At 40.8% G+C, this 27015-nt stretch overlaps 1 protein-coding gene across 6 annotated transcripts in view; it reads left to right on the top strand.

Annotated features, from left to right (window-relative positions):
- The window catches only part of LOC132830119 (zinc finger MYM-type protein 4-like), a 203919-nt gene that overhangs the window by 108886 nt on the left and 68018 nt on the right, over positions 1-27015 (top strand). For all 6 annotated transcript variants that reach the window (XM_060847614.1, XM_060847612.1, XM_060847613.1 and 3 more), the window contains 2 exons: positions 15849-16814; positions 25770-25837. In XM_060847614.1, coding sequence (XP_060703597.1) covers positions 15849-16814; positions 25770-25837 — 1034 coding nt within the window. The remainder of the gene's footprint in view (positions 1-15848; positions 16815-25769; positions 25838-27015) is intronic.

Here is a 27015-nt window from a genome sequence, read left to right as displayed (position 1 = left end):
GTTGTGCAATTGGATCTTATGAAGACCAGCAGAAGGGAGTATTTGCAGACACCTTTAACCTCTCCTCACCATGATCTGAAGTTCTCACTAGCTGCCAAGAAGAACATCATCATTCTGGCGCAAAGAAAAACCATTCAGGGTGCCTCAATGACTACTGTCCGATGCCTGTGACCTCCATAACTATGAAGTGCTTCAAGAGGTTACTCATGGTTCAAATGGACTCCAGCCTACCAAATCGCCTTGGTCCTTTCCAGTTCGTCTACTGGTGCAGTCGGTCCATGGCAGACATCACCTCCTCGGCCCTTCACTCATTCCTGGAACATTTGGATAACAAGGATATCTGTGTCAGGCTCCTACTTAGTGACGACACTTCTATGTTCAGCACCATAAGTCAGCCAGACACACCTCTAAACTCTGAGACCGAAGTTTGGCTTCCCCCCTCTGTATAACTGGATCCTCGGCTTCTTGACGGATAGACTGTGATCAGTAAGAATAGGTGACAACAGCTCTTCTACCATAATCCTGAGCACCAGTGTCCTGCAAGACTGTGTACTCAGCCTCCTGCTATTCTCCTTATGCACTCAAGTGTGGCCAAATTCTGCCCCAACTTCATTTATAAGTTTGCCACTTTGTAGGTCGGATTTCAAACAATGCCAAGACAGAATACTGGTCAGAGACTGAGCACTTAGTGGCATTGTGTAAAAACAGCAATCTCTCCATCAAAGTTCGCAAAACAAATGAGCTGGTCATTGATTTCAGGAAGACGAGTGGAGGGCTTGCCCATCTGCATCAGTGGTGCTGAGATGGAGATGGTGGAGAGCTTCAATTTCCTGGGAGTGATGATCAACAAAAATCTGTCCTGACCCATCCATGTGAATATGATGGTCAAGTAAACACAACAACATTTCCTCTTAGGAGACTAAGGGAAAGTTGGCATGTCCACAAGGGCTCTAAGCAATTCACCACAGAAAGCTCCTCCCAAGGCTGCAAGAAATTACAGAGTTATGAACACAGCCCAGTCAATCCATAAATCAGCCTTCCATCCATTGACTCCATCTATACTTCCAGCTGCCTCAGGAAAGCAACCAATATTATCAAAGACCTCTTCCACCCCGGTTATACTCTCTCTTACCTTCTTTTATCGAGTAGAAAACATAAAAGTTTGAAGAGCAGCTGCTTTCTCCTATGGTCAGACTTGTGAATAAACTCTCAAATGTTCATGTCTCTCTTTGCACCATCTCTGTGGCTATCGCACTGTATTCTCCTATCCTGATGCAGTTTGTATGGTGCAGTCTGTCTGCATAGACTGCAAAACAACACTTTTCACTGTGTCTCGGTACATGTGACAACTGTAAATCAATCACTACTTCATTTGGAGTTGACTTTTCATAACCTCAATATCCTATTTGGCTCTGAGCTGAGGTTATAACAGTAAGTAATGTGGACCTCACAATGTAGTTTACTTTTGATTTTTGCTGGAAATTACTTTCATAATACGTGCAAACCTGAGCTGTCTGTTTTGTTGTAAAGATATATTACCTAAAACATTGACTTCTGATGAGGCAGTTGTGTATATATCTTGGGCAATACAGCCAGTTCTTGTGATTTGCAGCAACAGTACTGCATTTGCAAAGAATAAACTGCTTGTGTGGAGATGCCAAGTTTGCAACATTTTCAGTGAAAGGTCACATGACATAATTTACAGGTGAAGGAAAAGATATTGAATTTGAATAGAAAGTCAGAGAGAATGCCGTGGGGCAACAACCTTTTTCCCCTTTCTCTTTTCTCTGAAACCCCTCTTATCAAAATCTTGGAAGTTGTAAACCCACAAGAAGTCTGTGTCTTTGCAAGTGGAGGGTTCCTATAGGGAGAATTCAGAATCTCCCATCACTGCCTTCAGAAAAGAAAGCTCAGCTAGCTATAACTGATCCAGGAAGGCACTCCTGTGCCAACAGCTAAAGTGCAAATTGACCTTTGCTGAAAACCAATATTTGTACCATTTGTGAATAATAATTATTTTTTTGACTTATCTGCTGCTTAGCAAAAAAAACTTCAAAAAACTCTGCAATGTTTTAATTTTTTTCCAGACTCTGGGTGCATATGCGTATGTTATTTTTCAACAAATGTAGTTAGATATATTTGCAAAGTTTAAACCTTCTAATAATAATCTTTAAATCTTTGCTGGAGTAAGGTTTGTTTGCAATAACCTAGTTTTTAATTTGTTTATTAAGCAATCTGGCTCATTGGCTTCTAACATTGAGAAATATATAGCCTGAATAATTGATAATGATATGAATGTTTAATAATTTTATTATATAATCAAGCATTTATAATTCGTTCAATATATTTATACATTATATGTTATATTTAAATTTTTAAAAATTGATGTTGGTAATTATACTATTTATAAAATATTGATCAAAAATGACATAAAATACATAGTTCATCATAATTAACACTATTGCCACCTTTATCGTCAAAATATGGTAATTATTTCAACTTGACACTGGTCTGGATTTTCAAAGTTTCCGTTTCAGATTTTCTCCCTCTCCGTTTACTGGAGGGTCACTCATTAATTCTACCACAGATTACTGAAAATGCACAGAATATTTGGAGAGACAAATAGTGCTAGCATAGTGAATAAAACCTCAGTGGCTGAATATTGTATTTAGGATGAAAGTGATGAAGTCTCAATCAGGGTAATGGTGTATGTACATGAATATACAGAGTATAATAAATTAATGGAGGAGTTACAGGTGCTGCCATATGGAAATTTGATGTGGTGAGAATAGTGATCTGCTCAAGAAAGAATAGGACTGGGTGTTACATATTCCTGGGCACAAGGTTTTCAGAAAAGATAGAAAAGGAGGGAAAGTGGAAGGAAGTAACAGTATTAGTTAAGGAGAACATTGCAATGCTGGAGAAATAGGATGTTTTAGAGGATTCAAAGACAGCATCAGTTTGGCTACAACGAATGAATAAAAACGGTGTAAGTGTAATCTGTAGAGCACTGACTCATTGGAAGGATACAGAGAAAGAAATTTGCAGGGAAACTCCAGAGAAATGCCAACATTGTTGTGCAGTTATAATGGGGGTGTCAGTTACCCAACTGTAAACTGGGATGCTGGTAGTTGAAGGAGCAGCAAGGGCCAAGTGTCCTCGATTTTGTTCAGGTGAGTTTCCTGTAGCAGTTCGTGTTTACTCCAATACAAAAAAAAACACTGTTGGACCTGTTTCTTGGAAATTAGGTGGATCAAGTGTCAGAGGGGAGCATTTTAGAGAAAAGTGATCATTATCCTGAGCATTACAGCATAAAGGAGTAGAATGTCTTGCATTAATCTGGAGCAAGAAAAGGCTTGTGCGGGAGCTTACTTTAGTGGGCGACAATACAGCTGGACAAGAGATTGGAATGAAAGGGCAGCAGCAAACACTAACTGAGCAATGGGCTACCTTTGCGGCCGTGGTTCGGCGCAGTCAAAGTATATTCACTCAAAAGGGAAAGGTAAGACAAATGCAAATCCAGGGCTCCCTGGATGAAAAGAAATAGAAATTGTACTTCATCTTAAAGTGTGCTTATGATATAAGTCAGGTAGAAAATAGAATTGAAAACCAAGAAGAATATAAAAAATTCAGGCAGGAAGTGCAAATTGTATGAGGATAATAAAGAGAGATTATGAGAAAAGATTGGCAGCCAAAATCATGAGGAATCTCAAAGTCTTCAATAGGCACAAAAATAGGAAAAGTATGGTAAAAGGAGGAGAAGGGCTGTTTAGGGACTATAATGAGGATATGCGCATGGAGACAGATAGAATGGCTGAGGTATTAAATGAATACTTGTCCTCTGTCTTTACTAAGGAAGTAGATAATACCCAGGCTATGGTGACAAAAGAAGCAGGAACCACTGTCACTAAAATTGTTCAAATGTGATGAGAAATGAGTGATGGATTGACTGTTGGCAATTAAAGTTGACAGGTGCCCTGTCAACTTTAATTGCCAACAGTCAACTCAACCTGGACTAGACGAGATGTATCCAAGGAGATTGAAGGAACGGAGAGTGGAAATTATATTGGCACTGGACATGATGTAGTGGCATGATGTAGTGATATGATGGATGCGTTGAACCCTTTATTTTGATATGCCAAGTGGAGTCAAAGGTTATCAGGAAAATGCCATGAGAAATGTCAGAATTATCACCATCCTATTGAAAGGTGGAACAAGCTTGAGGAGCCAAACATCCTACGCTTTTTCCTATTTCTTCTGGTCTTGTGAAATAAACCTTTATATAGGAGTTCTACAAGGGTTTGTGTTGGGACCTTAGTCTTTCTTGATATTTATGAATGATTTAGACCTTGGTGTGCAGGGGATACTTTGAAAATTTGCAGATCATGATACAAAATTTAAATCATTATAAGTTGCAAGGGGGACAATGTAGAACTTAAAAGGGCATGAGTTGGTGGACTGGGCAAATAGTTTGCAGATGAAGATCAGTGCAGTGAATGTGAAATCCGAAAGGGGATGCAGAAGCAGAGAGAGTGCAGACGTATAGGAATCATTGAAGATGATAGGACAGGTTGAAAGAGCAGTTATTCAAGTATACAGTATCGTAAGAAGTCAGAGTGGAGGTAGGCCATCTGGCCCCTTGACCCTGCTCCGCCTTTCAATGAGATCATGGCTGATCTTTCCGTAGACACAGCTCCACTTACCTGCGCTCTCACCGAATCCGTAATGCCTTTATTGTTCGAGAAAAGTCTATCTTTAAAAACATTTACTGCTGTACTGTCAACTACTTCACTGGGTAGGGAATTCCATAGATTTACAGCCCTCTGAGTGAAGACATTCCTTCTCAGTTCAGTCCTAAATCTGCTCTCTCTAATCTTGAGGTTATGCCGACTTGTCCTAGTTTCACCTGCCTATGGAAACATCCTCTCTACTTCTATCTTTCCTAGTCCCTTCATAATTTTATACTTTTCTATAACATTCTCCCTCATTCTTCTGAATTCCAATAATGTAATCCCAATCTACTCGGTCTCTCCTCATAAGCCAACCCCCTCAACTCTGGAATCAACCCAATGAACATCTTCTGCACTCCTTCTAGTGTCAGTATATCCTTTCTCAAGTATCCTGAGTTTTATTAGTAGGGCCATAGAGTACAAGAGCAAGAAGTGATCCTTGTATTCGACACTTAGTCGACCTCAGCTGGAATTTTGGGCACTACGCTAAATGAAGGCTGTGAATGCATTGGAGAGACGACTGAAGGATTTACAAGAATCGTTCCAGGAATGGGAAACTCCAGTTAAGAGGATAGTTTGCAGAGATTAAGACTGTTTAGAAAGGCGACTAAGGACAGATCTGCTAGAAAAATCACCAAATGGTTGAATAGAGTAGGTGTGGAGAAACTATATTTGTAAAAGGAACACCGATCTAAATTGATTTGTTAAAGAAAAAGAATGTTGGAAAGATGCTTTTTCACACAATGAGAGATTTAGGTCTGGAATGCACTACCCAGAAGTGTGGTGGAGGAAAGTTCATTTGGCACATTCAAGAGGAAACAAAATGATTGTTTATTTAGATAATGTCCAAGGTTACAAGGGAAAGGCAAGTGAATGACACTAAACCCTATCCTCGTTTGGAGATCAGATGCAGACGTGTTGGATATAATGGCCTCCTGCACCATAACACTTTTCTTTGTGATTCTGTGAAAATATTTATCAGTTGAAGCCTTGATGAACGTGTCCTTTGCAGCATAATTATCCATAAGAACAGACACTATCCTGCAAACAGTTTCTTGGGCTTTGTCTTCCCAACACTTGCCTTTTAGTTCCAGAGTTGGCTTCTGGTGCTACTGTTGAGTTGTTTGAATGCTACTATCTTGACTTGTAATCTTCAGCTGATTACCCAAGCAGTGTTTTTTGCTCCAGGAAATTCCTGTATCATTTTCATTGTGCCAGTCCTCATTTTGATGGTGCTGAAACCTAGGGGTCTGAACGCATATCTTCTTCAGCTGACTATTTAATTCCACTGCTATGAAATTGACTTGAGTGTGTGAACAAATTTCTGGTTGGTTAATGAACTGGTTTTGAAACTTTTTTTTGTTTGGAGCTGCTTTAGGGCTGAGATGTTCATCTCTCTTCTCTTGGACTGTCATTCACATGATCATTTCTGATTAAACCAGTCAGTACTCTGTCCAACAAGCATTAATTCCTTGCATGGATTGAATGATACAGATGTAAATTGGATCTTAACTTAAACAATAACATTGTACAAATGGTGCTTGTGCTTTGATCAATGATGTCTCTATGTGGTTTTGTATTGTTCTTCTGATGGCGGAGCGTTTTTGTTATAAGGAGGTCATACTGAATACAGTTTTTCAGACAATGGAGACCAATTGTATTGGCATTTTCCATTTTGGCTTTCCTCAATAGTAAATCTCCAAACATCCAAATCATGGCTAACCCTGGCATTGAAGTCCCCGAGGAGGATGATTTTTTCTTGTTTGGTGATAGCATTGAGAACTTGAAGGTTACAATAGAATTTTTCCTTAACATTTTCACCTGAGTCAAGGATTGGGTCCTAAGTGCTGATAACTGTGCCAATGTTGATTTATGATTTAGAGATGTCAGTGTTGGAAAGTTAAAAATCACACAATTCAGGGAAACTTCACTTACCGAATGCCAATAATCCAAAAATCGGATTATCCGAAGGAGATCTCTAGGTCCCGATGGAAGCATTACACCGAAGACGTGTTTCCAACAGTGGTCGCGTCTTTTGTCTACAGTGACAAAACAGGCACAGTCTCCAAATGACTGACCTCCCGCCATCTCTGCCTCCCCTCCCACACTTTCCACAGGGGTGTACCCGAAAAATCTCTCCAAGATTGTCCTGTATAGAGCAGAGGTGGAATCTGTCATCACGTTGCAGTAAAAGTTGTGTGTGGGGCTGTGGCTGGCTGTGCGTGCACATGTGTGTCCAGCTGTCCGGAGAGGGGATGGGGGGTGGGTTTTGGACAGGTTTGGGGCGGGGGTCAGTGTTTGATGGGGTCAGGAGTGTGGGCAAGGTGTTGGATGGGTTTGGCAGGTGGGGATGGTGTTGGACGGGGTTGGGAGCAGGGGTCGGTTGGGGGGGGGGGCAAGATCTCACATGCTGTGTGCTACTGCATTCTCCTGAATTGGGAGCAGAATTTAAACACTCCGAGCCCCAGAGGAAAGGCATTTAATCGATTAACCGAATAATCGATTATCCAAACGAAATAGTGCCCGCCCAGCATGTTTGGATAATCAAGGTTCCCTTACTCAGTTATAGTGCAGTAGGTTTATTTGGATGCATTAGCTTTTTGAGGGCTGCTCCTTCAGAGACCCACCTGATGAAAGAGCAGCACTCCAAAAGCTGGTGCTTCCAAATAAACCTGTTGAACTATAACCTGGTGGTGTGGTGATTTTTAATATTGATTATGGCTGACCAAGAGTTCAAATATCCTGAACCTTTCTTTTATACAATTGGGAAGTTCTGGCAGTGCATTCAAGATCCTATTCCATATTGCACAACCAGTTGTATAAGGTTTGGGGTATTTTCAATAGAAGATGTATCCCCCTGCTTTTTAGTTTAACAATTCCTCCAGGAAAGTGAATATCACTGAGAGCAGTCAAGTAAATTTATAGAGTTATAGAAATCTACACAGATTGTGCGAAGATTTGTAGCTCGGGTGCTCATTGTTGTGGTTCTGTTCACCGAGCTGGAAGATTTTGTTGCAAACGTTTCGTCCCCTGGCTAGGCGACATCATCAGTGCTTTGGAGCCTCCTGCGAAGCGCTTCTTTGATGTTTCTTCCGGTATTTATAGTGGTCTGTCCTTGCCGCTTCCGGTTGTCAGTTTCAGCTGTCCGCTGTAGTGGTTGGTATATTGGGTCCAGGTCGATGTGTTTGTTGATGGAGTTTGTGGATGAATGCCATGCCTCTAGGAATTCCCTGGCTGTTTTCTGTCTGGCTTGCCCTATAATAGTAGTGTTGTCCCAGTCGAATTCATGTTGCTTGTTGTCTGTGTATGTGGCTACTAGGGATAGCTGGTCATGTCGTTTCGTGGCTAGTTGATGTTCATGTATGCGGATTGTTAGCTGTCTTCCTGTTTGTCCTATATAGTGTTTTGTGCAGTCCTTGCATGGTATTTTGCATACTACATTAGTTTTGCTCATGTTGGGTATCGGGTCCTTCGTTCTAGTAAGTTGTTGTCTGAGCGTGGCTGTTGGTTTGTGTGCCGTTATGAGTCTTAAGGGTCGCAGTAGTCTGGCTGTCAGTTCTGAAATGCTCCTGATGTATGGTAGTGTGGCTAGTCCTTTTGGTTGTGGCATGTCCTCGTTCCGTGGTCTTTCTCTTAGGCATCTGTTGATGAAGTTGCGAGGGTATCCGTTTTTGGCAAATACCTCGTATAGGTGTTCCTCTTCTTCTTTTTGCAGTTCGATTGACAAAACCATAGCCAGAGAAACAATAGCCAACCTACTGGACATACAGAACAGAAAACAGGAGGCGGAACCTATCAACAAAGACGGCATACTTAAACTACTGGACTTGTGGCTCACTACACACTTTACATTCAACAACCAGATATACGAACAAATCAATGGAACACCCATGGGATCACCAATCTCGGGACTCATAGCAGAGGCAGTTATGCAAAGGTTAGAACAAACAGTCCTACCACAAATTCAACCCAAACTCTGGGTCAGATATGTTGATGACACGTTTGTAATCATCAAAAACACGGAAATAGAAAAAACACACCGAATCATCAACGCCACACTCACAGGAATCCGATTCACGAGAGAAGAAGAAAAGGACAGCCAACTCCCATTCCTAGACGTGATAGTACAGAGAACACCGAACGGAGAATTCACCACAAGGGTATACAGGAAAGCAACACACACAGAGCAAGTCCTAAACTATGAAAGTAACCACCCCAACACACACAAACGAAGCTGCATCAGGACAATATTCAGAAGGGCTACAACACACTGCAGTACACCAGAACTGCAAAAAGAAGAAGAGGAACACCTATACGAGGTATTTGCCAAAAACGGATACCCTCGCAACTTCATCAACAGATGCCTAAGAGAAAGACCACGGAATGAGGACATGCCACAACCAAAAGGACTAGCCACACTACCATACATCAGGAGCATTTCAGAACTGACAGCCAGACTACTGCGACCCTTAGGACTCATAACGGCATACAAACCAACAGCCACGCTCAGACAACAACTTACTAGAACGAAGGACCCGATACCCAACATGAGCAAAACTAATGTAGTATGCAAAATACCATGCAAGGACTGCACAAAACACTATATAGGACAAACAGGAAGACCGCTAACAATCCGCATACATGAACATCAACTAGCCACGAAACGACACAACCAGCTATCCCTAGTAGCCACATACACAGACAACAAGCAACATGAATTCGACTGGGACAACACTACTATCATAGGGCAAGCCAGACAGAAAACAGCCAGGGAATTCCTAGAGGCATGGCATTCATCCACAAACTCCATCAACAAACACATCGACCTGGACCCAATATACCAACCACTACAGCGGACAGCTGAAACTGACAACCGGAAGCGGCAAGGACAGACCACTATAAATACCGGAAGAAACATCAAAGAAGCGCTTCGCAGGAGGCTCCAAAGCACTGATGATGTCGCCTAGCCATGGGACGAAACGTTTGCAACAAAAACTTCCAGCTCGGTGAACAGAACCACAACAAATCTACACGGAGGGAAAAAAAGCACTTTCTGGTGGTCAATGATGGTCAAAAATACTTTTCAGCATTTGGCTTACGGTCTTCTCTGTCTTGGCATCACAAGCGTCTATCTAAATACTCCTTGAATATTGAGAGCGACTGCTCCTCCAGGCAGAGAGGTTCCAAACTCCTTGGAGGAAGTGGAGGGTGTGGGTGGTGTCTCGAACGTATATGGGGAGTTCCTGGACTAGGAGAGATAGGACAGTGTCAAGGTAGGTGAAGACGAGTTTGGCAGGGCAGGAGCAGGCTGAGACAATGGGTCAGCCAGAATGGTCAGGCTTGTTGATCTTGGGTAGGAGGTAGAATCGGGTGCTGTGGGGTTCCCGGATTATGAAGTTGGAAACTGTGGGTGGGAGATCTCCTGAGGTGATGAGGTTCTGTATGGTTTGGGAGATGACGGTTTGGTGATGGGGGGGGGTGGGGTCCTGGTCAAGGGGGCAGTAGGAGGAGGTGTCTTCAAGTTGGCTTCAGTGGTGTTGAGGTTAGTGCGCCAAACTACCACTGCACCTCCTTTATCTGCTAGTTTGATGGTGAGGTTGTGATTGGAGCAGAGGGAGTGGAGGGCTGCACGTTGTGAGGGTGAGAGGTTGGAGTGTGGGAGGGTAGTAGACAGGTTGAGGCGGTTAATGTCTCGGCAGCAGTTGGAAATGGAGAGATCGAGGGCTGGTAATAGGCCGGCATTGGGTATCTATGTGGATGGAGTGTATTGGAGGCGGGCAAAGGAGGCCTCGGAAGGTGGGCGGGAGTCTTGATTGTAAAAGTAAGCATGGAAGCTGAGGCGGTCAGAAGAAGTGTTCAACGTCATGGCCTGTATTAAATTCATTGTGTGGATGGAGGGGGATAAAGATGAGGCCTTTGCTGAGGACTTAAGGTTCTTCCTCAGGGAGGTGGAGGTCGGGGGGAATGGTGAAAACTCGGCAGGGCTGGGAGTGGGGGCGGAACCTGTAACTGGAGTGGGCATGGTGTTGGGGGAACGAGGGTGGAATCATGAGCAGGAGTGGTGTTCCCCTCAGGGTTCTGGGGAGTGGGGATGGTGACAGTGAGATCTGTTGGGTGCATGTCAGCAGAATGCAGGTGAGTGGCGTTGGTGGGCGCGAACATGGCAGTGGGGAGGGCGGAAGTCACTGAGCGTGTGACATCAGCGATGATGTAAGGGACGGAAGTGATGTCACCTGGTACATGAGGAATTGGGGGGCAGAAGTGGCTGTAGAAACGACCATGATGGGGGCGGAGAGTCTAGATTTTTACTCACCTGTGGGTCAAAAAAGGATTTTCTGGACATTTCCTTTTAACCGTCAGCTTCTTACCTTAAATCTATGCCTGATGCTCGTTGATAAAGGGGAAAAGTTTTTTTCTATCTCCTCTATCAGTGCTCCTCTCAATTTCATATATCTCAATCAAGTCCCCTCTCAATCCTCTCTGCTTTACGGAAAGCTATCCCAGTCTGTCCAATCTCTCTTCGTGATTAAAATTCCTCAGCCCAGTTAACACACTGGTAAATCACTGTTGAACCCTCTCTAGTGCTATCATATCCCTCCTATAATGTGGACTCCAGAATGTGCACCATACTCTAGCTCTCGCCTAACCAGTGTTTGATATAATTGTCGCATTTTGAGTTTCGTTGTTGATAATAATATGACTGTAGTTCTTCTGTTTGGGCAATCGCTATTCTTTTGTGTTCTAAGATTGTTAGTTGCAAAATTTAGAATTTGTTTTCTTTGATCACAACAATGATGCTGCACGGTAAGGTTCCCAACCAGCCGAAGGTGGAACAGGCTATTTATAGGGTAACTTTTCTCGCCTCCGTCATTTATGGTGAGCAGAGGGTCAGTGGCTCAGTTACCAATGATGTTGCCTGAAGATAGTCTGACCCAAGACAGGTGTCCAGTAACCTTCAAGTCTGTGCAGCTTAGGATCGCCAAGATTCACAGCCTTCTCTCTATTGCTAATTCACCATCATCACAGGACTTGGCAATGGACCCTAGTAGACTTCTGTGCATGTCTTCACTTAACATGAACTTGCAGTCCCATAACTGCACACATGATATTGACTGGTTAGAAAGCATCAGCTTTCTTCCTTCGCAACTTGAGATGCATAATCTTTGTCTGTCCTGCCATTGAGTACTTTTTGAACTACACTTGGTATAGCAGCACTCTGGACTTTGGCACCATGGGTGGCTTTACGAGGAGAAAGGAGCTCCTGACAACCTTAGTCAAGGGACCTCGGAACCTTCTCCACCAAAGCAGCAAAGATTGACTGATTTGTCTTTGTCTTCCTGGAACCTTGATATTTCGCCTAGTTAGACCATCCGAGTCATGTCTGTATGTATGTTTTTTAAGTTAAACTCCTTTCTCATTGAACAATAGGCAAGTGTTGTGAGTTGAACCATACAAAGTTGCATTCTGCTGTGTGATGTCCAGTACAATTGAAATGTTCTGTGAAATATTTAATATGATTTGATGAAGATGACCTTGCGTTTCTATTTCAGCTTTGACAACCTTACTGCTTACTATCCAATCAAGTCCTTATGAGTTTTTGCGGTTGCTTTCTTGGAACCATGCAATGTATTTGCAAACAGAAATTTTTCACAGACATGTTAATGAGAGGATATTTGTTGATGTAGTTAGTTGTTTAGTTAACTATTTAGGTGCTTTTGAATTCCTTGGAGGGGGTGGGGAAGATGGGCTTGTGGAGCTGTGAGATGGGGCAAGGGATGGGAGGGGGTGAAGTTGTGCAGGGCTGCAAGCCAACTTCTTGTGGTCTCTGAGCCCTTCAGTGATATCCAAGTTTGAGACCACAGACTTCAGATCTGAGAAAGACAAATTGGATTTTTTTTACTTGAGAGTTCTGGTCAGCATGAAGGGAGTTGGGTCCCATTCACTGCAATGGGGAATTAAATGCAGTAAGCAGGGAAGTTTTACTACAGTTGTACAAAGAGTTAGAGGCACTACATTTTTCATCTCTATACTTAAAAGGATACAATGACAACAAAGCAGTACAGAGAAGATTTACTCAACTGATTCCCAGGATGAAGGAGTTATCACATGAAGGTTAAAAAGATCTATGCTGTATCCTTTGATATTTAAAAGAATGAAATGTGATTTTAATGAAACATGTAAAACTCAGAGGGGCTTGATACAGAGTTGCTGAAAAAGAAACTAAAACTGGATGATATGGTTTAAAAATAAGGAGCCCTCATTTAAGTTCATGTTGAGTAATTTTTTCAAAGGGTCATTAGCCTGTGGAATATTCTTCCAGTGAGCGTTGGTAACAGTCATTCCATTAGAATCTGGTTTGATAAGACTCACAAGGTGTAAGGTAAGATAAGCACGTAGAGGTGAGGCCACAGTTAGATCAGCCATGATCTTAAGAAATGATAAAACAGGTTCAAGGGGCTGAATAGCCTTGTCTGCTCCAATTTGTTTGTCTGTATGTCCATGAATCACTAAAACTAGTTGCTTTGTTCAGATCTTTGCTGACATTCTGACGTCTTTTGGCAATTTCTTCTTTGGAACAGTTGGTATTTGCAAAGCTTTTGGTTTTTTCAGTTAAGTGTTCACACTTTCGAGGGAAATCTGTTTCTGCTAATCCGGGGAAGTTTTTAATCTAGTAAAATTGTACTCAAAAATAGTGATGATGGCAACTCAAATCAAGTGTTGGACAACAAGAGTTCAATATCGTACACTGGGAAAAAGGCAGCATTTGCATGTGGAAATACAATCAGTGAGCAGTGGCTGCTGGGTACTATTTTAGCTGAAAGATTCAACTGATGCCAGAAGTTGAATAGAGCATGGCTGTCACTTATTTGTCATTTAAATCCCAAAATTAGAAAATTGAAATCCATATTCATGTCTAAAATTTTAATATTAGTTGATCTATCATTGACTAACCATGTAATATTGGAATATTAAATCTATTACAAACCAGTAAGGAAGTGTGAAATTCAAGATGGTGGTAGAGTAGCAGGCTGTACCTCTTGCTCAGGGCTCATCCACTCCTGCATACTTTCTTTTTTTCTTTTTACTTCTCTTGATTCCATTTTCTTTTCTCCGTTCTTCTTTGCGAGCCTTTTATTTTGGATTCCCTCCAGTGTGGAAACAGGTCCTTTGGCCCAACAAGTCCACACCAATCCTTTGAAGGATAACCCAACCAGACCCATTTCCCTCTGACCAATGCACCAATGGACAATTTAGCATGGCCAATTCACCTGACCTGCATATCTTTGGACTGTGGAAGGAAACCAGAGCACCTGGAGGAAACCCACGCAGACACAGGGAGGATGTGCAAACGCCACATAGACAGTCGCGTGAGATGGGAATCTAATCTGGGTCCCTGGTGCTGAGGGGCAGCAGTGTTGACCACTGAGCCACCATGCTGCCCCTTTTCTGGCAGATTAGTTAACAAAATTGGCGTGGCAGCTTGAGTGGCCGATGCACAGAATAGTAGCTTTTCTCGGCCATGGAGATGGCAGCAAAGCTCCTCCAGTGATGGCTGCCATGGACTTTTCAAGATGGAAGTGCCAGCAAAGTGATATCTTAGGAGGTTGTCCAGAGGGAATACTCTTGACGAGGCAGCAGCCTGGTCTGGCAATAGAGCTAGGCACTTCTGGTTGCAGTAGGCCCAAAGTGAGGACTGCTGGCGTTGATGAGGTAACAAGTACAGCGGTGGCAACATGGTATTCCCAGATCAGGAGCTCCTGGCATCACTGAGGTGGCAGTGGAGCCGGGGTCGTGGTTTCAGCAGTGGTAGGCCCAGAGGCGTAGAGCTGGCGCTGAAAGTGAGCAACCTTTTACGGTAGTGGGGCTGGTGATGCGATGGAGTAGGACGCTCCAATCGGAGCTCCTTTTGTTTCCTTTTTTTCCTCTTTGCTTACTCCTTTGATCTCTTGGTAACTTGTGGCAGCTCTCAGTGATCTCCCTGTGGCTTGTGTGGTGTCTAGACCCATTGTGCGAGTGGATCCTGCTTAGGTGCATTCCTAAGGCACCCAGGGGAGATCTGAGAGGCGTTTCAGCAACATCGACGGTAACTGGCTGCATCGTTGAGAACACAGCACAGTGAGGTTAGCAGAGGACTCCAAAGACTGTTGAATTTTTAACTTCTGTTGCTTTCCTAGTTTAAACTATGAAAGGCTCTAATGTCAACTATTAGCTTTTTTACTTTTCTTCTATTTTCTGAAGTAATGGTTAATTTTTTAACTCTCATTTCTTAATACTTTAGCACTTTTACCTAGGTACCTTGGTACGTAAGGTGGTGCCATATGTGGCGACATTATGCATTTCTCACTGTACTCCTGCACCTCTCTACTCTGCCATGGCCACGTGACAATAAAATCTAAAAAAAAAATTGAAAAATTTCTATCCTTTTTATTAAATTATTCAAAAAGTGCTGGATTCTGTCAACTGGTGAAGCTTTTCACTGTACTTTGCTGTAATCTTCACAGTAAAATGCAAGTAACGATAAATAAACCATAATCCTCAATTTCTTCCATTCCAGTCGGCTGCTTTGGCGAATTTTTCTTCACTGACACTTCCAATGTGCTTTTCTTGTCCATGTAATTATCCTTCACAGTTTCTGCTGTTATTTTAGGCCATGTTGACTTGTTTAAAATTACACTTAGCTTTGTCTGTGCATATTTTCAAATTAAGCATTTCGTATAGATCAGTCTATAATTTTTAAAGCAATATGTGTTGAGTTTTTAAAAAGATTATGGAAGCAGAGTATACGTATTGAAAGAATTTGAATTCAGGACTGGAGTGGGGCTTATAAAAATGTTGGAAGATTATTGAGTAATGTTCGTAAACGAGACAGGCTGCCTTCGGATAGAAGGCTATCAAATCTGGGATGAGACCAGGAGAGAGTTTCAGAACTTCAAGATTTGAGGATTGTACTGTACCTTTTCTTTGGCTCAGAGTGCCAGGTTTTGGCTAGTGCCAATAGATTGCCATCAGCAATAGAGGCTTAGACAATGAATTGTTGAAAGTGGGATGTTTATAAATAAGCATTTCATCTAAGCTCATTGACACTATCTAAATATAACACTCTTTCTTCTCTCTTAGGTGAGGATGAAATGGATACTCAAGGTGGTTGGCAACCAGTCCTATCCAGAGACTCTTCTCCTGAGGCACTAGACTTCAGCACAACCAATCGAGCTAAAGCTGAGAGAAGACTTGAACTGTCTGTGACTGTGAATGAAAGTAGCTTTGGTCAGAGTGACTCATTTGGGAGGCAGAGTGATGCTTTTAAAAATAAAGAGCAAACCTTATTACAAAGAGGACATTCTCTGGATGAAGATCAGAATGATTATATGAGCTCAAGTGAACTTGTTGCTGTGCCTTTAGGGGAAGATAATGACAATGAAGTTGATTTTGATCCAGTGGACAGTCCAAGGATTCAGCACTCTCAAACTAACCAAATTACTCTTAGTGATAATTTTGAAGATGGAAATGGAGTTGAACAGGGTGTATTTAGTGAAGCTGAGGAAAAGAGGAGGAAGACTGAGCTTGATGAGCTAAAATATAGAAAGCAGCCAATTGAAAACAAACATGATGACTATGCATCAGATGGTGCGAACAGTTTTGAGAAGGACTTGCTGTCAAATGATTGTGACAGGCGCTTTGAATGTGAAGATGAGAATCGGGGCATTCACAAAACAACTTTATGTAATGACAATGAAAGTAATTTGACTTTGCATAAAACGGAACTGTTTAATATTGCTGAAAATGGAGATGCTATTTCGAGAGCACGAAGTAAGCTCACTGTGGGTGAAGATGAAAAGTCTGCTGCATTATTACGCAAATCAGTACTCCTGAAAGAATCTGTTGGATTTCCAATTAAAAGATCAGAAAAGAAAGACTTTATGTCAGAGACAAGGTTAGCAATTAAAGATTGTTTGCCAACAATGGTTGACTGTCTTGCGAGAGGGGCTGTGGAAAGACATGGGGAATCTGCAAGGACTGAAGTCCTGGATAAAGGAAAAATTGAAAAGAATCGGAAAGTGCCTCGGCATGAAGATTTATCTGCAGGTTCGTTCCAAAAATAAGACGTAGTATGAAGCTGCACATGCCCCAGTCCTAGATTAAAGAGAGTCATCAGGTCTTAGTCAGAAAAAGATGTTGCATTATTGGTCTTCACCTCTGTTTTGAGGAATGAATCATAACTTGCACTTCTTTTCACTATTTATTAATTCTTGCAAGAATAAAAATCTTCAGAGGAGAAGAGATGACAATTGGAACAATCACAGTGTTGTAAAAACTTTGCAATTTAAAAAAATAACTTTTTATACAATAGTTTATAAGGAATTATTTAGAAGCTTTCAATTATATATGGAAAGCATTATTTCTATGCCACCTCTTACTTTGGAAATCATGTGTTTATTTTCTGGGTTGCATCAGAGAATTTTGAGGTTTACTTTCTCAATAGGCTGTAATAGGGCAGATTGTTTTTTGTGTTCAATGTACAGAAATTAGTTTATTTAATGTGGCTAGATGCAGCGCCATCGATATGTGGTTTTAAAATAATGTTCATTTCATAAGGAATGAGAAAACCTTAATACACGAAATGTACAAGTGCACAATCAATTCATATCAGTAAGCTTGTGGAGTGTTAATGTTCATTTGAGCACATTTGCTGTCTTTCATTTGGTTGAGTATAACCACTGAATCTTTCAGTATTAGTATTCTCACCTTTTGAGGAATGACGTTGAGGGCTTAAGTACCACTCTACAGACTTGAGCACACAATTTGCACTGTCTGTTCAGTATGAAGATTGCATCACTGTTGAAACTGTTGCTTGTTACATTAAATTCAAACCATGGCCCTAAGATGCGATGGGAAGATTACTTGTCACTGTTAGAAGACCAGAGGAACTCTTTCTTTGCTGTGCCAAGATTTATCCTTTAAACAAAATCTGGTCATTCATCATCTCATTGTCTGACTTCACTGTGTGTGCATTGGCTGTTGTGTTTTTATACATTATAACAGTGACTGCCCTTCAGAATGACTTCATGTTCTGAAGCACTTCGAATGATCCTGGTATCATTAATGATGCCACAAAGTCCATTTCTTCAATTTTAGAAATCCATTAGCCAGCAGTTTCCTGATGGTGTTCCAAAGTAAGTAGGAAGCAGTGGATGCTGGGGAGAAACAGAAATTTTTCATAACTAGTTATTTGTATTAACCGTGTAGAAGAATTTTGAGACAGCCATGTACTTTGAAGGCAGAAGTGATTTTGGAAGTCCTTGAACATTGAATGATTTAATGTCATTGCTTAATGTAAAGGACCACACCTCCAAAGTCTAAGCCAAAGATTAATATTTTCAGTCAACAAATGTGATCCACTTGAAAAATGAGCAGGAGTATCCATGCTTTGTTTTTATCAACTGAAGTTATGGATTTGCAGTTGTAATGGACATGACAGAAGGAAGTACATGAATAATGTTATGATCCTGCTAGCTGTTATTATCGAACACATCAGACCCCAGATGGAAACCTATTGGTATCTCATATTTTGATTTGTTTTTGCTGGATCAAAGTGGTGTCTTGTTGAAGCATCACATAATGCAGCAGATTTTACTTTAACAATAAAGCAGATGTTTATTTCCCGCAGAAATGAAGATGAAATAGAATAATCCAAAATATATATTTGTAGTTCAAGCTCAATGAGTTTTAAATATTGTAAAAGTACAATTCCATGATCCCAAAGCACTTCTTTATAAGTTGAAAAGGAACAAAACATTAATATTACCCAAAGCAAACCTTGTAAAGGGTCCAAAATGACATTCACACAATACTTGCCAGAGTCCCTTTATTTGACACCTTGCTATGTTTAGGTCACTTGCGACTTTAGTTTTTTGATTGAATATGAAGCTAGCTTCTTGCTGGAGCTGCTACCCACCAACTTAAATATATTCAGTTTTAAGTGCCTTTTCCAGGTTTTATCCCAACACTTCTCTTCTGCAACTACCACTAGCCCTTTACTCTAATGTATAATTGTTTCTCAATATATCCTTCCCTCTTAGGGACACTGGACTCTGTAGCCTTCCTATTCTGAAGACTTCAAAGGACTACCCCATTCAAAGTAAAGTTTGAAGATCCCCCCCTTTCCAACTATAAATGTTTTTCCTTGAATTTAAAAAAATAAGTTCCAGAAAACTAAAAAAAATCTGAGGCCCCATTATTTTCCTTATTGGGTTGCAAAGCCACCTAAAGTTAACAAGTCCCATTATTCATGCACAAAACTCATTCATTTTAAAGCTAAGTCATGAGACTAATTTAAACAGAAACACCACAGCTTCAGTTATTCTTAAGTTAATCTTTAACTTCACCTTTAGTAATTCAAAAACCAGAAAACCAAAGTTATGATAAATAATATTAAAACGTATATAAATACCACAGTTTATATCATAGGAAAGATCTTCCTAGCAATAGCATTTAGGCCTATGTTTCAGCAGTTCTTCCCAGGACAGTATTTGAACAGGTAATTTCAGTCAGCAGCAAAAAAATTAAACTCAAGATCGTAGGGATTTGTAGTGACAAAGATTTGTGCCAGCCAAGTAAGAGTTATTCTGCTGAATCCGACTTTCCACTCTTGGTTCAGGGCTTTGCTAGTTGGAACACTTCAACTCTCACGGAATACAAGGAGAACTAGCTATTTGGATACAGAACTGGCTCAAAGGTAGAAGAATGGTGGTGATGGTTGTTTTTCGGACTGGAGGCCTGTGACCAGTGGAGTGCCACAAGGATCGGTGCTGGTTCCACTCATTTTCATTACTTATATAAATGATTTGGATGTGAACATAAGTGGCACAGTTAGTAAGTTTGCTGATGACACCAAAATTGGAGGTGTAGTGAACAGCGAAGAAGGTTACTCTGATTACACCAGGATCTTGACCAGATGGGCCAACGGGCTGAGAAGTAGAAGAAGAAGTTCAGTTCAGTAAACTGCAATGTGCTGCATTTTGGGAAAGCACATCTTAGCAGGACTTGTACGCTTTATGGTAAGGTCCTAGGGAGTGTTGCTGATCAAAAGGACCTTGGAGTGCAGGTTCATAACTCCTTGAAAGTGGAGTCGCAGGTATATAAGATAGTGAAGAAGGCATGTGGTATGTTTTCTTTTATTGGTCAGAGTATTGAGTACAGGAGTTGGGAGGTCATGTTGTGGCTCTACAGGTCATTGGTTAGGCCACTGTTGGAATATTGTGTGCACTTCTGGTGTCGTTCCTATTGGAAAGATGTTGTGAAACTTGAAAGGGTTCAGAAAAGATTTACAAGGATGTTGCCAGGGTTGGAGGATTTGAACTATAGGGAGAGGCTGAACAGGTTGGGACTGTTTTCCCTGGAGCATCGGAGGTTGAGGAGTGACCTTATAGAGGTTTACAAGATCATGAGGGATGCGGATAAATAGACAAAGTCTTTTCTCTGGGGTCAGGGAGTCCAGAGCTAGAGGGCATAGGTTTAGGGTGAGAGGGGAAAGATAAAAAGAGACCTAAGGGGCATCATTTTCAAGCAAAGGATGGTACATGTGTGGAATGAGCTGCCAGAGAAAGTGGTGGAGGCTGGTACAATTGCAACATTTGAAAGGCATTTGGATGGGTATATGAATAGGAAGGGTTTGGAGGGATATGGGCCGGGTGCTGGTAGATGGGACTAGATTGAGTTGGGATATCTGGTCGTCATGGACGAAGGATCTGTTTCCATGCTGTACATCTCTGACTCTAAGTGCACACTAAAATACTACTTGTGCACAAGAAGGGTTTTAACCTCAGCCACGTTTTTAGTTAGTGAGTTCCAGAAGGATCTCAGGCTCAAGGTGAAGAAAACTCAACTCCCTGTAATTCTTCTAAATACTTTAAATGTTATTTGCAGGCCATTGACCTCTTTGTTGATGGAAATAGATCTTTCCTGTACATTCTGTCTTGGTTCTCTTGATTCACACTAACTAAATTTCTCCTCACCCTCTGTTCCAAAGAAAATTATCCCAAGCCTATCAAATCTGTCTCTGTATTTAAAACCTTTTTTATATCCTCTTTAGTATGATCACCATCTTCCTGTAATGTGGCCATCAGAATTGTCTACAGAGCTGTAACTTGAGTCTCATTAGTTTCTGCACAGTTCTAGAATAACCTTTCTTCTCTTCTGTGCCTTGACTAATCATGAACTGTATCTTGTATGCTTTTTTAATTGGTCAATCTATCCGCTTTGTTACCTTTGGAGATCTCTCGACATGAAACCGACCTCCTTCTGTTCCTCTACACTTTTCAGTTTCCTAACATCTATTCTGTATTACCTTGCAGTCTACAGTTTCTTTGTTTGCAATTATTAATTCCCTGGCCTAACCTGCTAAAGGCTATATTTCACTTTTTTTCTTTTAACATACAGATGCTGCTGCTGGTTTTCTCTCAAATCCTTTTTTAGCCATCCATTGTTAATTTCTACTCATCTGGCTTAGCATGAATCTTCACAGTGTTGTACATTTGTTTCCTTTTGATTCGTTATCACCCCATAATTTCCTTAGCTAGCTGTTGATAATGCATTCTTCTTATAGCATATTTCTTTCTCGATAAAATTTCTTGAGAGTACTGAAATATTCTTAAATACCTGCCGCTGCTTTCCTGTCTCAGCTTTAACCTATTTTATCGTTTCACTTTAGCCAACTCAGTATTCGTGCCCTTGCAATTGCTTTCATTAAAGTTGAAGATGTAGTTTTAGTCCTGAACATTAACGTGAAATTCTTGTGTTATCAGCAGATTCCTGAGACATCCTTAAATTCATGTTGCCTCATTACACTTAACTGGGGAACAGGCTATTCTCGAGCTAGCAGGTTCCAAAATGCACTGTTCTAAGAAAATACCCTGAATAAGCTGGAAGAACCTCTCTCAAGTTACCTTTGCCAATTTGATTCATCCAATCCATAGGAAGATTAAATTTTTCCATGATTATTTAAGTAGATTCCTTACAAGTGCCCGTTATTTCTTGATTTACGCTTGGTCTGATAATGTAGCTACTTTTGGGTGTGGGAGGCTGTTAACCTCCTACCAATGATGTTCCTTTGCTATTTCTTGTCTCCACGGTTCTATATTCTGATCCTTTGAAGTGAGATCTTGGGCGTACAATCAAGACAGAAGTGTAGTGTATAGTATATTACTGTATATACTCAAGTAATAGTCAAATTTTTTTGACTACTTTGTAAGGTTAAATTTATGGGGTTGACTGTTACATGGATCCTACTTTTGAGGGACTGAAATTCATGGCGATCAAAATTCAGACCATATCATTAGCAGAAGCCCAATTGATGGCACCGTGGCTCAGTGGTTAGCACTGCTGCCTCACAGCATCAGGGTCCCAGGTTCGATTCCAACCTTGGGCGACTGCCTGTGTGGAGTTTGCACATTCTCCCCGTGTCTGTGTGGGTTTCCTCCAGGTGCTCCGGTTTCCTCCCACAGTCCAAAGATGTGCAGGTCAGGTGAACTGGCCATGTTAAATTGCCCATAGTGTTAGGTGCATTAGTCAGAGGGCTGGGTTACTCTTCGGAGGGTCGGTGTGGACTTGTGGGGCAGAAGGGCCTGTTTCCACACTGTAGGGGATCTCTAAACAAAGAAAGAAAAACGAATTGTAATTCTGAAAACCCGGAACGGAACACAACAGCTACCGGACTGGAAGACTGGGAGCGGAGCGGAACAACCGGCATACTGGAAAGCTGGAGTGGTACATGATGGCCAGCACGCTGACTCATAATCTGTTATCAGTGAAGAACTAGGGTTAGATCTTACATGAGATGTATGGAAAATTTCAGGTTATTTGGCCAAAAATAGGGGGTCGATTTTTAAATGAGTTTGATTATTACTCGAGTATGTATGGTAGCTTAAAAAGGAATACCTTGTGACGTAAAAATATCTCAAAGGAATGGAGGGGAAATGTGAAAAAAAATTGGTTCTGCTTTAATTTGTGAAAATAATTGTATTAAATAATTGACAAGCAAAATAATGTTAGAAGTCTTTTGATTTTTAAAAAAAATTTAATGGGATATTCGTGGTGTGTGATGTTTACACAGCAGTGATCAACTGCAGGGTAAATCTGCTTGATGCACTGAGACCAATGATCGATAAAACTTCAGACAATCTTGATCTTCCTGTGTCAGTATTGCAACTTTATTCCAGCTATTTAACCCAATAACAAGATCATAGCTAAAATGTTTATGGATTTAGGAACATTTGGAGGAATGGGATGAAGCCTGTGAGTATCAGTAACTTTGCATGTTCCACATTTTCAATTTTGTCAAAGCCAGTACAGATTGATGACCTGCCTCCAGGCACTGAACTTGATAGCAAATTGTCTGAATTCCATCCCTGCTTAAAATCGCACTATGGCCTGTCACCCCTGCATGGTTTGTCTCACTTAACTGTTCTGTTTCTAGTACCACGCTTATTCCACTTTGTGATTCACTGTTCAGTTTTCCACTTAACTATTTTGTATCATGGACTATCTTTGAGCGGTGCGCTGGTAAATTATTGGTTGGCTGACAAATGTATATTAATTGAATTCAATTCTTAGGTGGCCAATAAATGTAGCTGGGGAAAAAACAGCTATAATTTATGTTGTTGTGAGATGCCTTTGTTTTTCCAGTCACTCGTGCCTTTTTTCCTCAAATAAGAGCAGAAGCAATAAGCATTTAGATTGTTTCAGATGGCCATACTTTCATTTATTACAAGTAAATTATTTGCCTTGCTGCTGCTTTATGCATAATTGTCAGAAATATAAATGCACAAAATCCACTTGGCTGGCTGATCCGCGCATGTTATTTTGAGAGTTCAATCACTCCAAAGTAGATTGTTATATTTATAACTCATTTGTTGCTCAATTTATTATGTATATGTCTATTAATGTTCTGTATAAACCAAGGTAAATTAGATGGCACATAATACAGTGTAGGAGTGATTGTCATTTGTGATATTCATGTTTATAATTCTTATTCAGTCTTATGGCATCACAATGATGGTGTAAAAGCAAAGTACTGTGGATGCTGGAGATCAAGAATAAAAGCAGAGGGTGCTGAAGAATCCCAGCTGGCTGGAAATATCTGTGGAGAGAGAAATAAAGCCCGATATGTCTCCTCTTCAGTACTCCATATTATCTGCCATGATCGCATCAAATTGTGGAGCAAGCTCAAGGGTTGAACTGCTCCTAATTCCTATGTTTTTATGTTTCTCTCCGCAGATGCTGCCAGAACTGCTGAGTTTCTCCAGCATTTTGTTTTTACCTCAATGCTAGTACAATTTTAATCCGGATATTGGGAAACCTGAGGCCATTTCTGGAGTTTATTTGACTAATCTGCACACATTACTACTGGCAGCAAAATCATTAACTGAAATTTTGTTGGCATTTCAAGGCAAGACTAGAAAACTGTTGATGACTTGTAAACTCCAGAAGCTGAATTCAGTCTTTAGAATAATCTCTCAAGTGGGTATATAAAAGTTTTACTGCGTCAAGGAAGTAACAAGTGGAGGTCAGATATTTTGCCACAGATAAGGAAGAAAGAATGGAAACAGCAACCTCATACTGTTCCTAACTGAGGCCTTGCAGTTACTTTGTGATATTCTCTGGTGCCTTAATGTAGGTTGATTTTTTTTTTGCCTTTTCAGTTTCCAGGATTATTTCAGTACTTTGCTTACCAGCACCCATGACTTGATTTCTCAGAAATACTGAACAGAAAAAAATGAGAAATAATTTGGTTCTGGTGATTTGGTTTGTACCATCATGTTGTTAGGGTTGTATTTGTTTTGTTTGAGTAATCGTTTTACTGTATTCATGAATTGATGTTGTAATTAGCATTATAAATGTGTGTTAAGTTCACACACACATTTTCTGTGAAAGAGATTCCTTTGGAAAACAACATTGACAGGTACATGAGTAGGTGGTGATTTACTCCCAAAAGAATTTTAAACTTAGAGTGCATCAACTGAGCAAGGGTTCTGTGGGGTTTACTCACAGTTCCAGCAGAGAATGTACAGTTTTCAGATAGCTTGCTCATTCTCTTTCTGTCATTTCCATGCAATGGCTTTCCCCACAGGCTATGCTGACCTGGCCAAGGAAGCAACTCGCAAAGTGTAAATGACAACAGCATGTATTGCACACTTAAAGGATTTGTTCATGCGTTCAGTGATTTAAAATAAATGATTCAGACATTTTGTCTGATTCTTCTGTGAAGTTGCACTTCAGATGAATGGGAGGTAGTAGAGATAGCTGCACAGCTTCAGAAGATCTGGAAATTTGATGAGAAATTCTAAGTATGACCCTCTATGCCATTTTCCTGTCTGCTTTGAAAGTTGCAATGTTTTTGAGCAGCTGAATCTAAAGCCACTAAATGAAAAATTAAGAGCTGCATCCGCTGCAAGTCTGAAACAAAAAAATGAAATAGCTGGAGAAACTGAACAGGTCTTTCACCAACTTTGCAGAGAAAGTAGAGTCAGCGGTTCAGGTGTATTGACCCTTCTTCGGAACTTCAAAGGTCTTTGTAAGGTTTAAATCAGTGCGTCTCAATTTTTATTTTGTTAGTCTGTGATTAATAAATTTTAGCATTCTGATCCAAGGTTTTTTTTCGTCAATGGGAAACTTGATCACTAATGTGTATTGAGTGGTTTGTCCATATTCTGTGTAGGTTCATATCATTGCTACTATGGCCAGATGTATTTATCCATAAGTGAAAGCATAACAAAACACATATGAAATTAATCAAGGGTGTGCAGTAACATAATTAGTATGGATGAAGTGTGCAGGCAGCCTCTAATGATTTTGCAAAGTCCTGAAATTTGTTAAATGTAAAATTTAATGGAAATGTTTGTCATCTTGACTGGGATGCATGATTAAGAACCAGCAGCTGCTATTGTTAGAGAGGGGCAAAGTAGTTGCAGTCAGATATAATCCTGAAATTTATTCTTAGTTGTAAGCTTGATGCCTTATTAAAATCTTTTTTTTTACAATTAGATGAAACACAAGACATTGATGGAATTGAATCAGAAGCAACTATAACAGCAATAACAGCAGCTACTGTGGTAAGAGAAGGCATTACTATCAAGTATTTTTTTGCATAATTGACCCACATTGATCAGATTCTAACTTAATTTTGTGTTGAAGTTCTACTTATTGTCTAATTTAACATGCTTTTACTTCTCCTATTACTTTATTTCCCTCAAGTGTCAGCTGTGGCTCAATTAGTAACACGGTTACCCGAATTGGTAGGGTATAGGCAAAATAACCCCCTTCATTTTTTTCCATTGTTCATGCCTTTGAGGCATGTGCATGGCAGTGATTTCTGAAGCCAGATATCAATGTCTTGACATGCTGATCAGCATGCACAGAACTCAAAGTGCTGGGTGACTTCTAGAGGACACTACTTATGGATTCAAGTCCCAACACTATAAGACCATAATATAGGAGCAGCATCAACTCACCAGCTCATTGAGTCTGCTTTGCCATTCGATCATGGCTGATCTGTTTCTCAAGCCTAGTCTCCTGCCTTCTTCCCATAAACCTTGATCCCCATTCCAATCAAGAACCTATCTGTCTCTGTCTCAAATACACTGATTTGGCCTTCACAGCCCTCTGTGGCAATGAGTCCCAAGATTAAACACCCTTGATCCTTCTCATCTGAGTTCTAAAGGGTCATCTCTTCTCTTTGAGGCTGTGTCCTCGGGAAAGTCTCTCCTATGAGTGAAAGCATCTGCTCCACATCCATTCTATCCAAGCCTCTCAGTATTCTTACGTTTCAATCAGATTCTCCTCATATCCTTCTCAACTCAATCGAGTGCAGACCCATAGTCCTTAAGCACACCAAATGTGACACATCCCTCATCCCTGGGATCATTCTTGTAATCTCACTTGGACATCCTCTAATGTTTGCATATCCATCCTTAGATTTGGGGCCCAGAACTGCCCCCAGTATTCCAAATGCAATCTGACTAGAGCCTTCATATCTTTGCTCTTGTAGTCTAGCCCTCTAGGAATAAATGTAGACATTGCATTTCCCTACCTAATAGCCAGCTGAACCTACATGTTAATATTAAGAGAATCCTGAACTAGGCCTCCCATGTCCCGTAGTGCTTCAGATTTCTGAAACATTTCCTCCTTTAGAAAAGAATCTGTGCCTCTATTCTTCCCACCAAAGTGCATAAACTCACACTTTCCCACAATGTATCCCATCTGCCACTTCCTTGCCCACAGTCCAGGCCTA

Source organism: Hemiscyllium ocellatum, chromosome 30, assembly GCF_020745735.1.
Source record: "Hemiscyllium ocellatum isolate sHemOce1 chromosome 30, sHemOce1.pat.X.cur, whole genome shotgun sequence".
In the NCBI taxonomy this organism is placed as follows: Eukaryota; Metazoa; Chordata; class Chondrichthyes; order Orectolobiformes; family Hemiscylliidae; genus Hemiscyllium; species Hemiscyllium ocellatum.
Note: the sequence above shows the minus strand (reverse complement) of the source record. Positions and strands in the feature narration are given on the sequence as shown.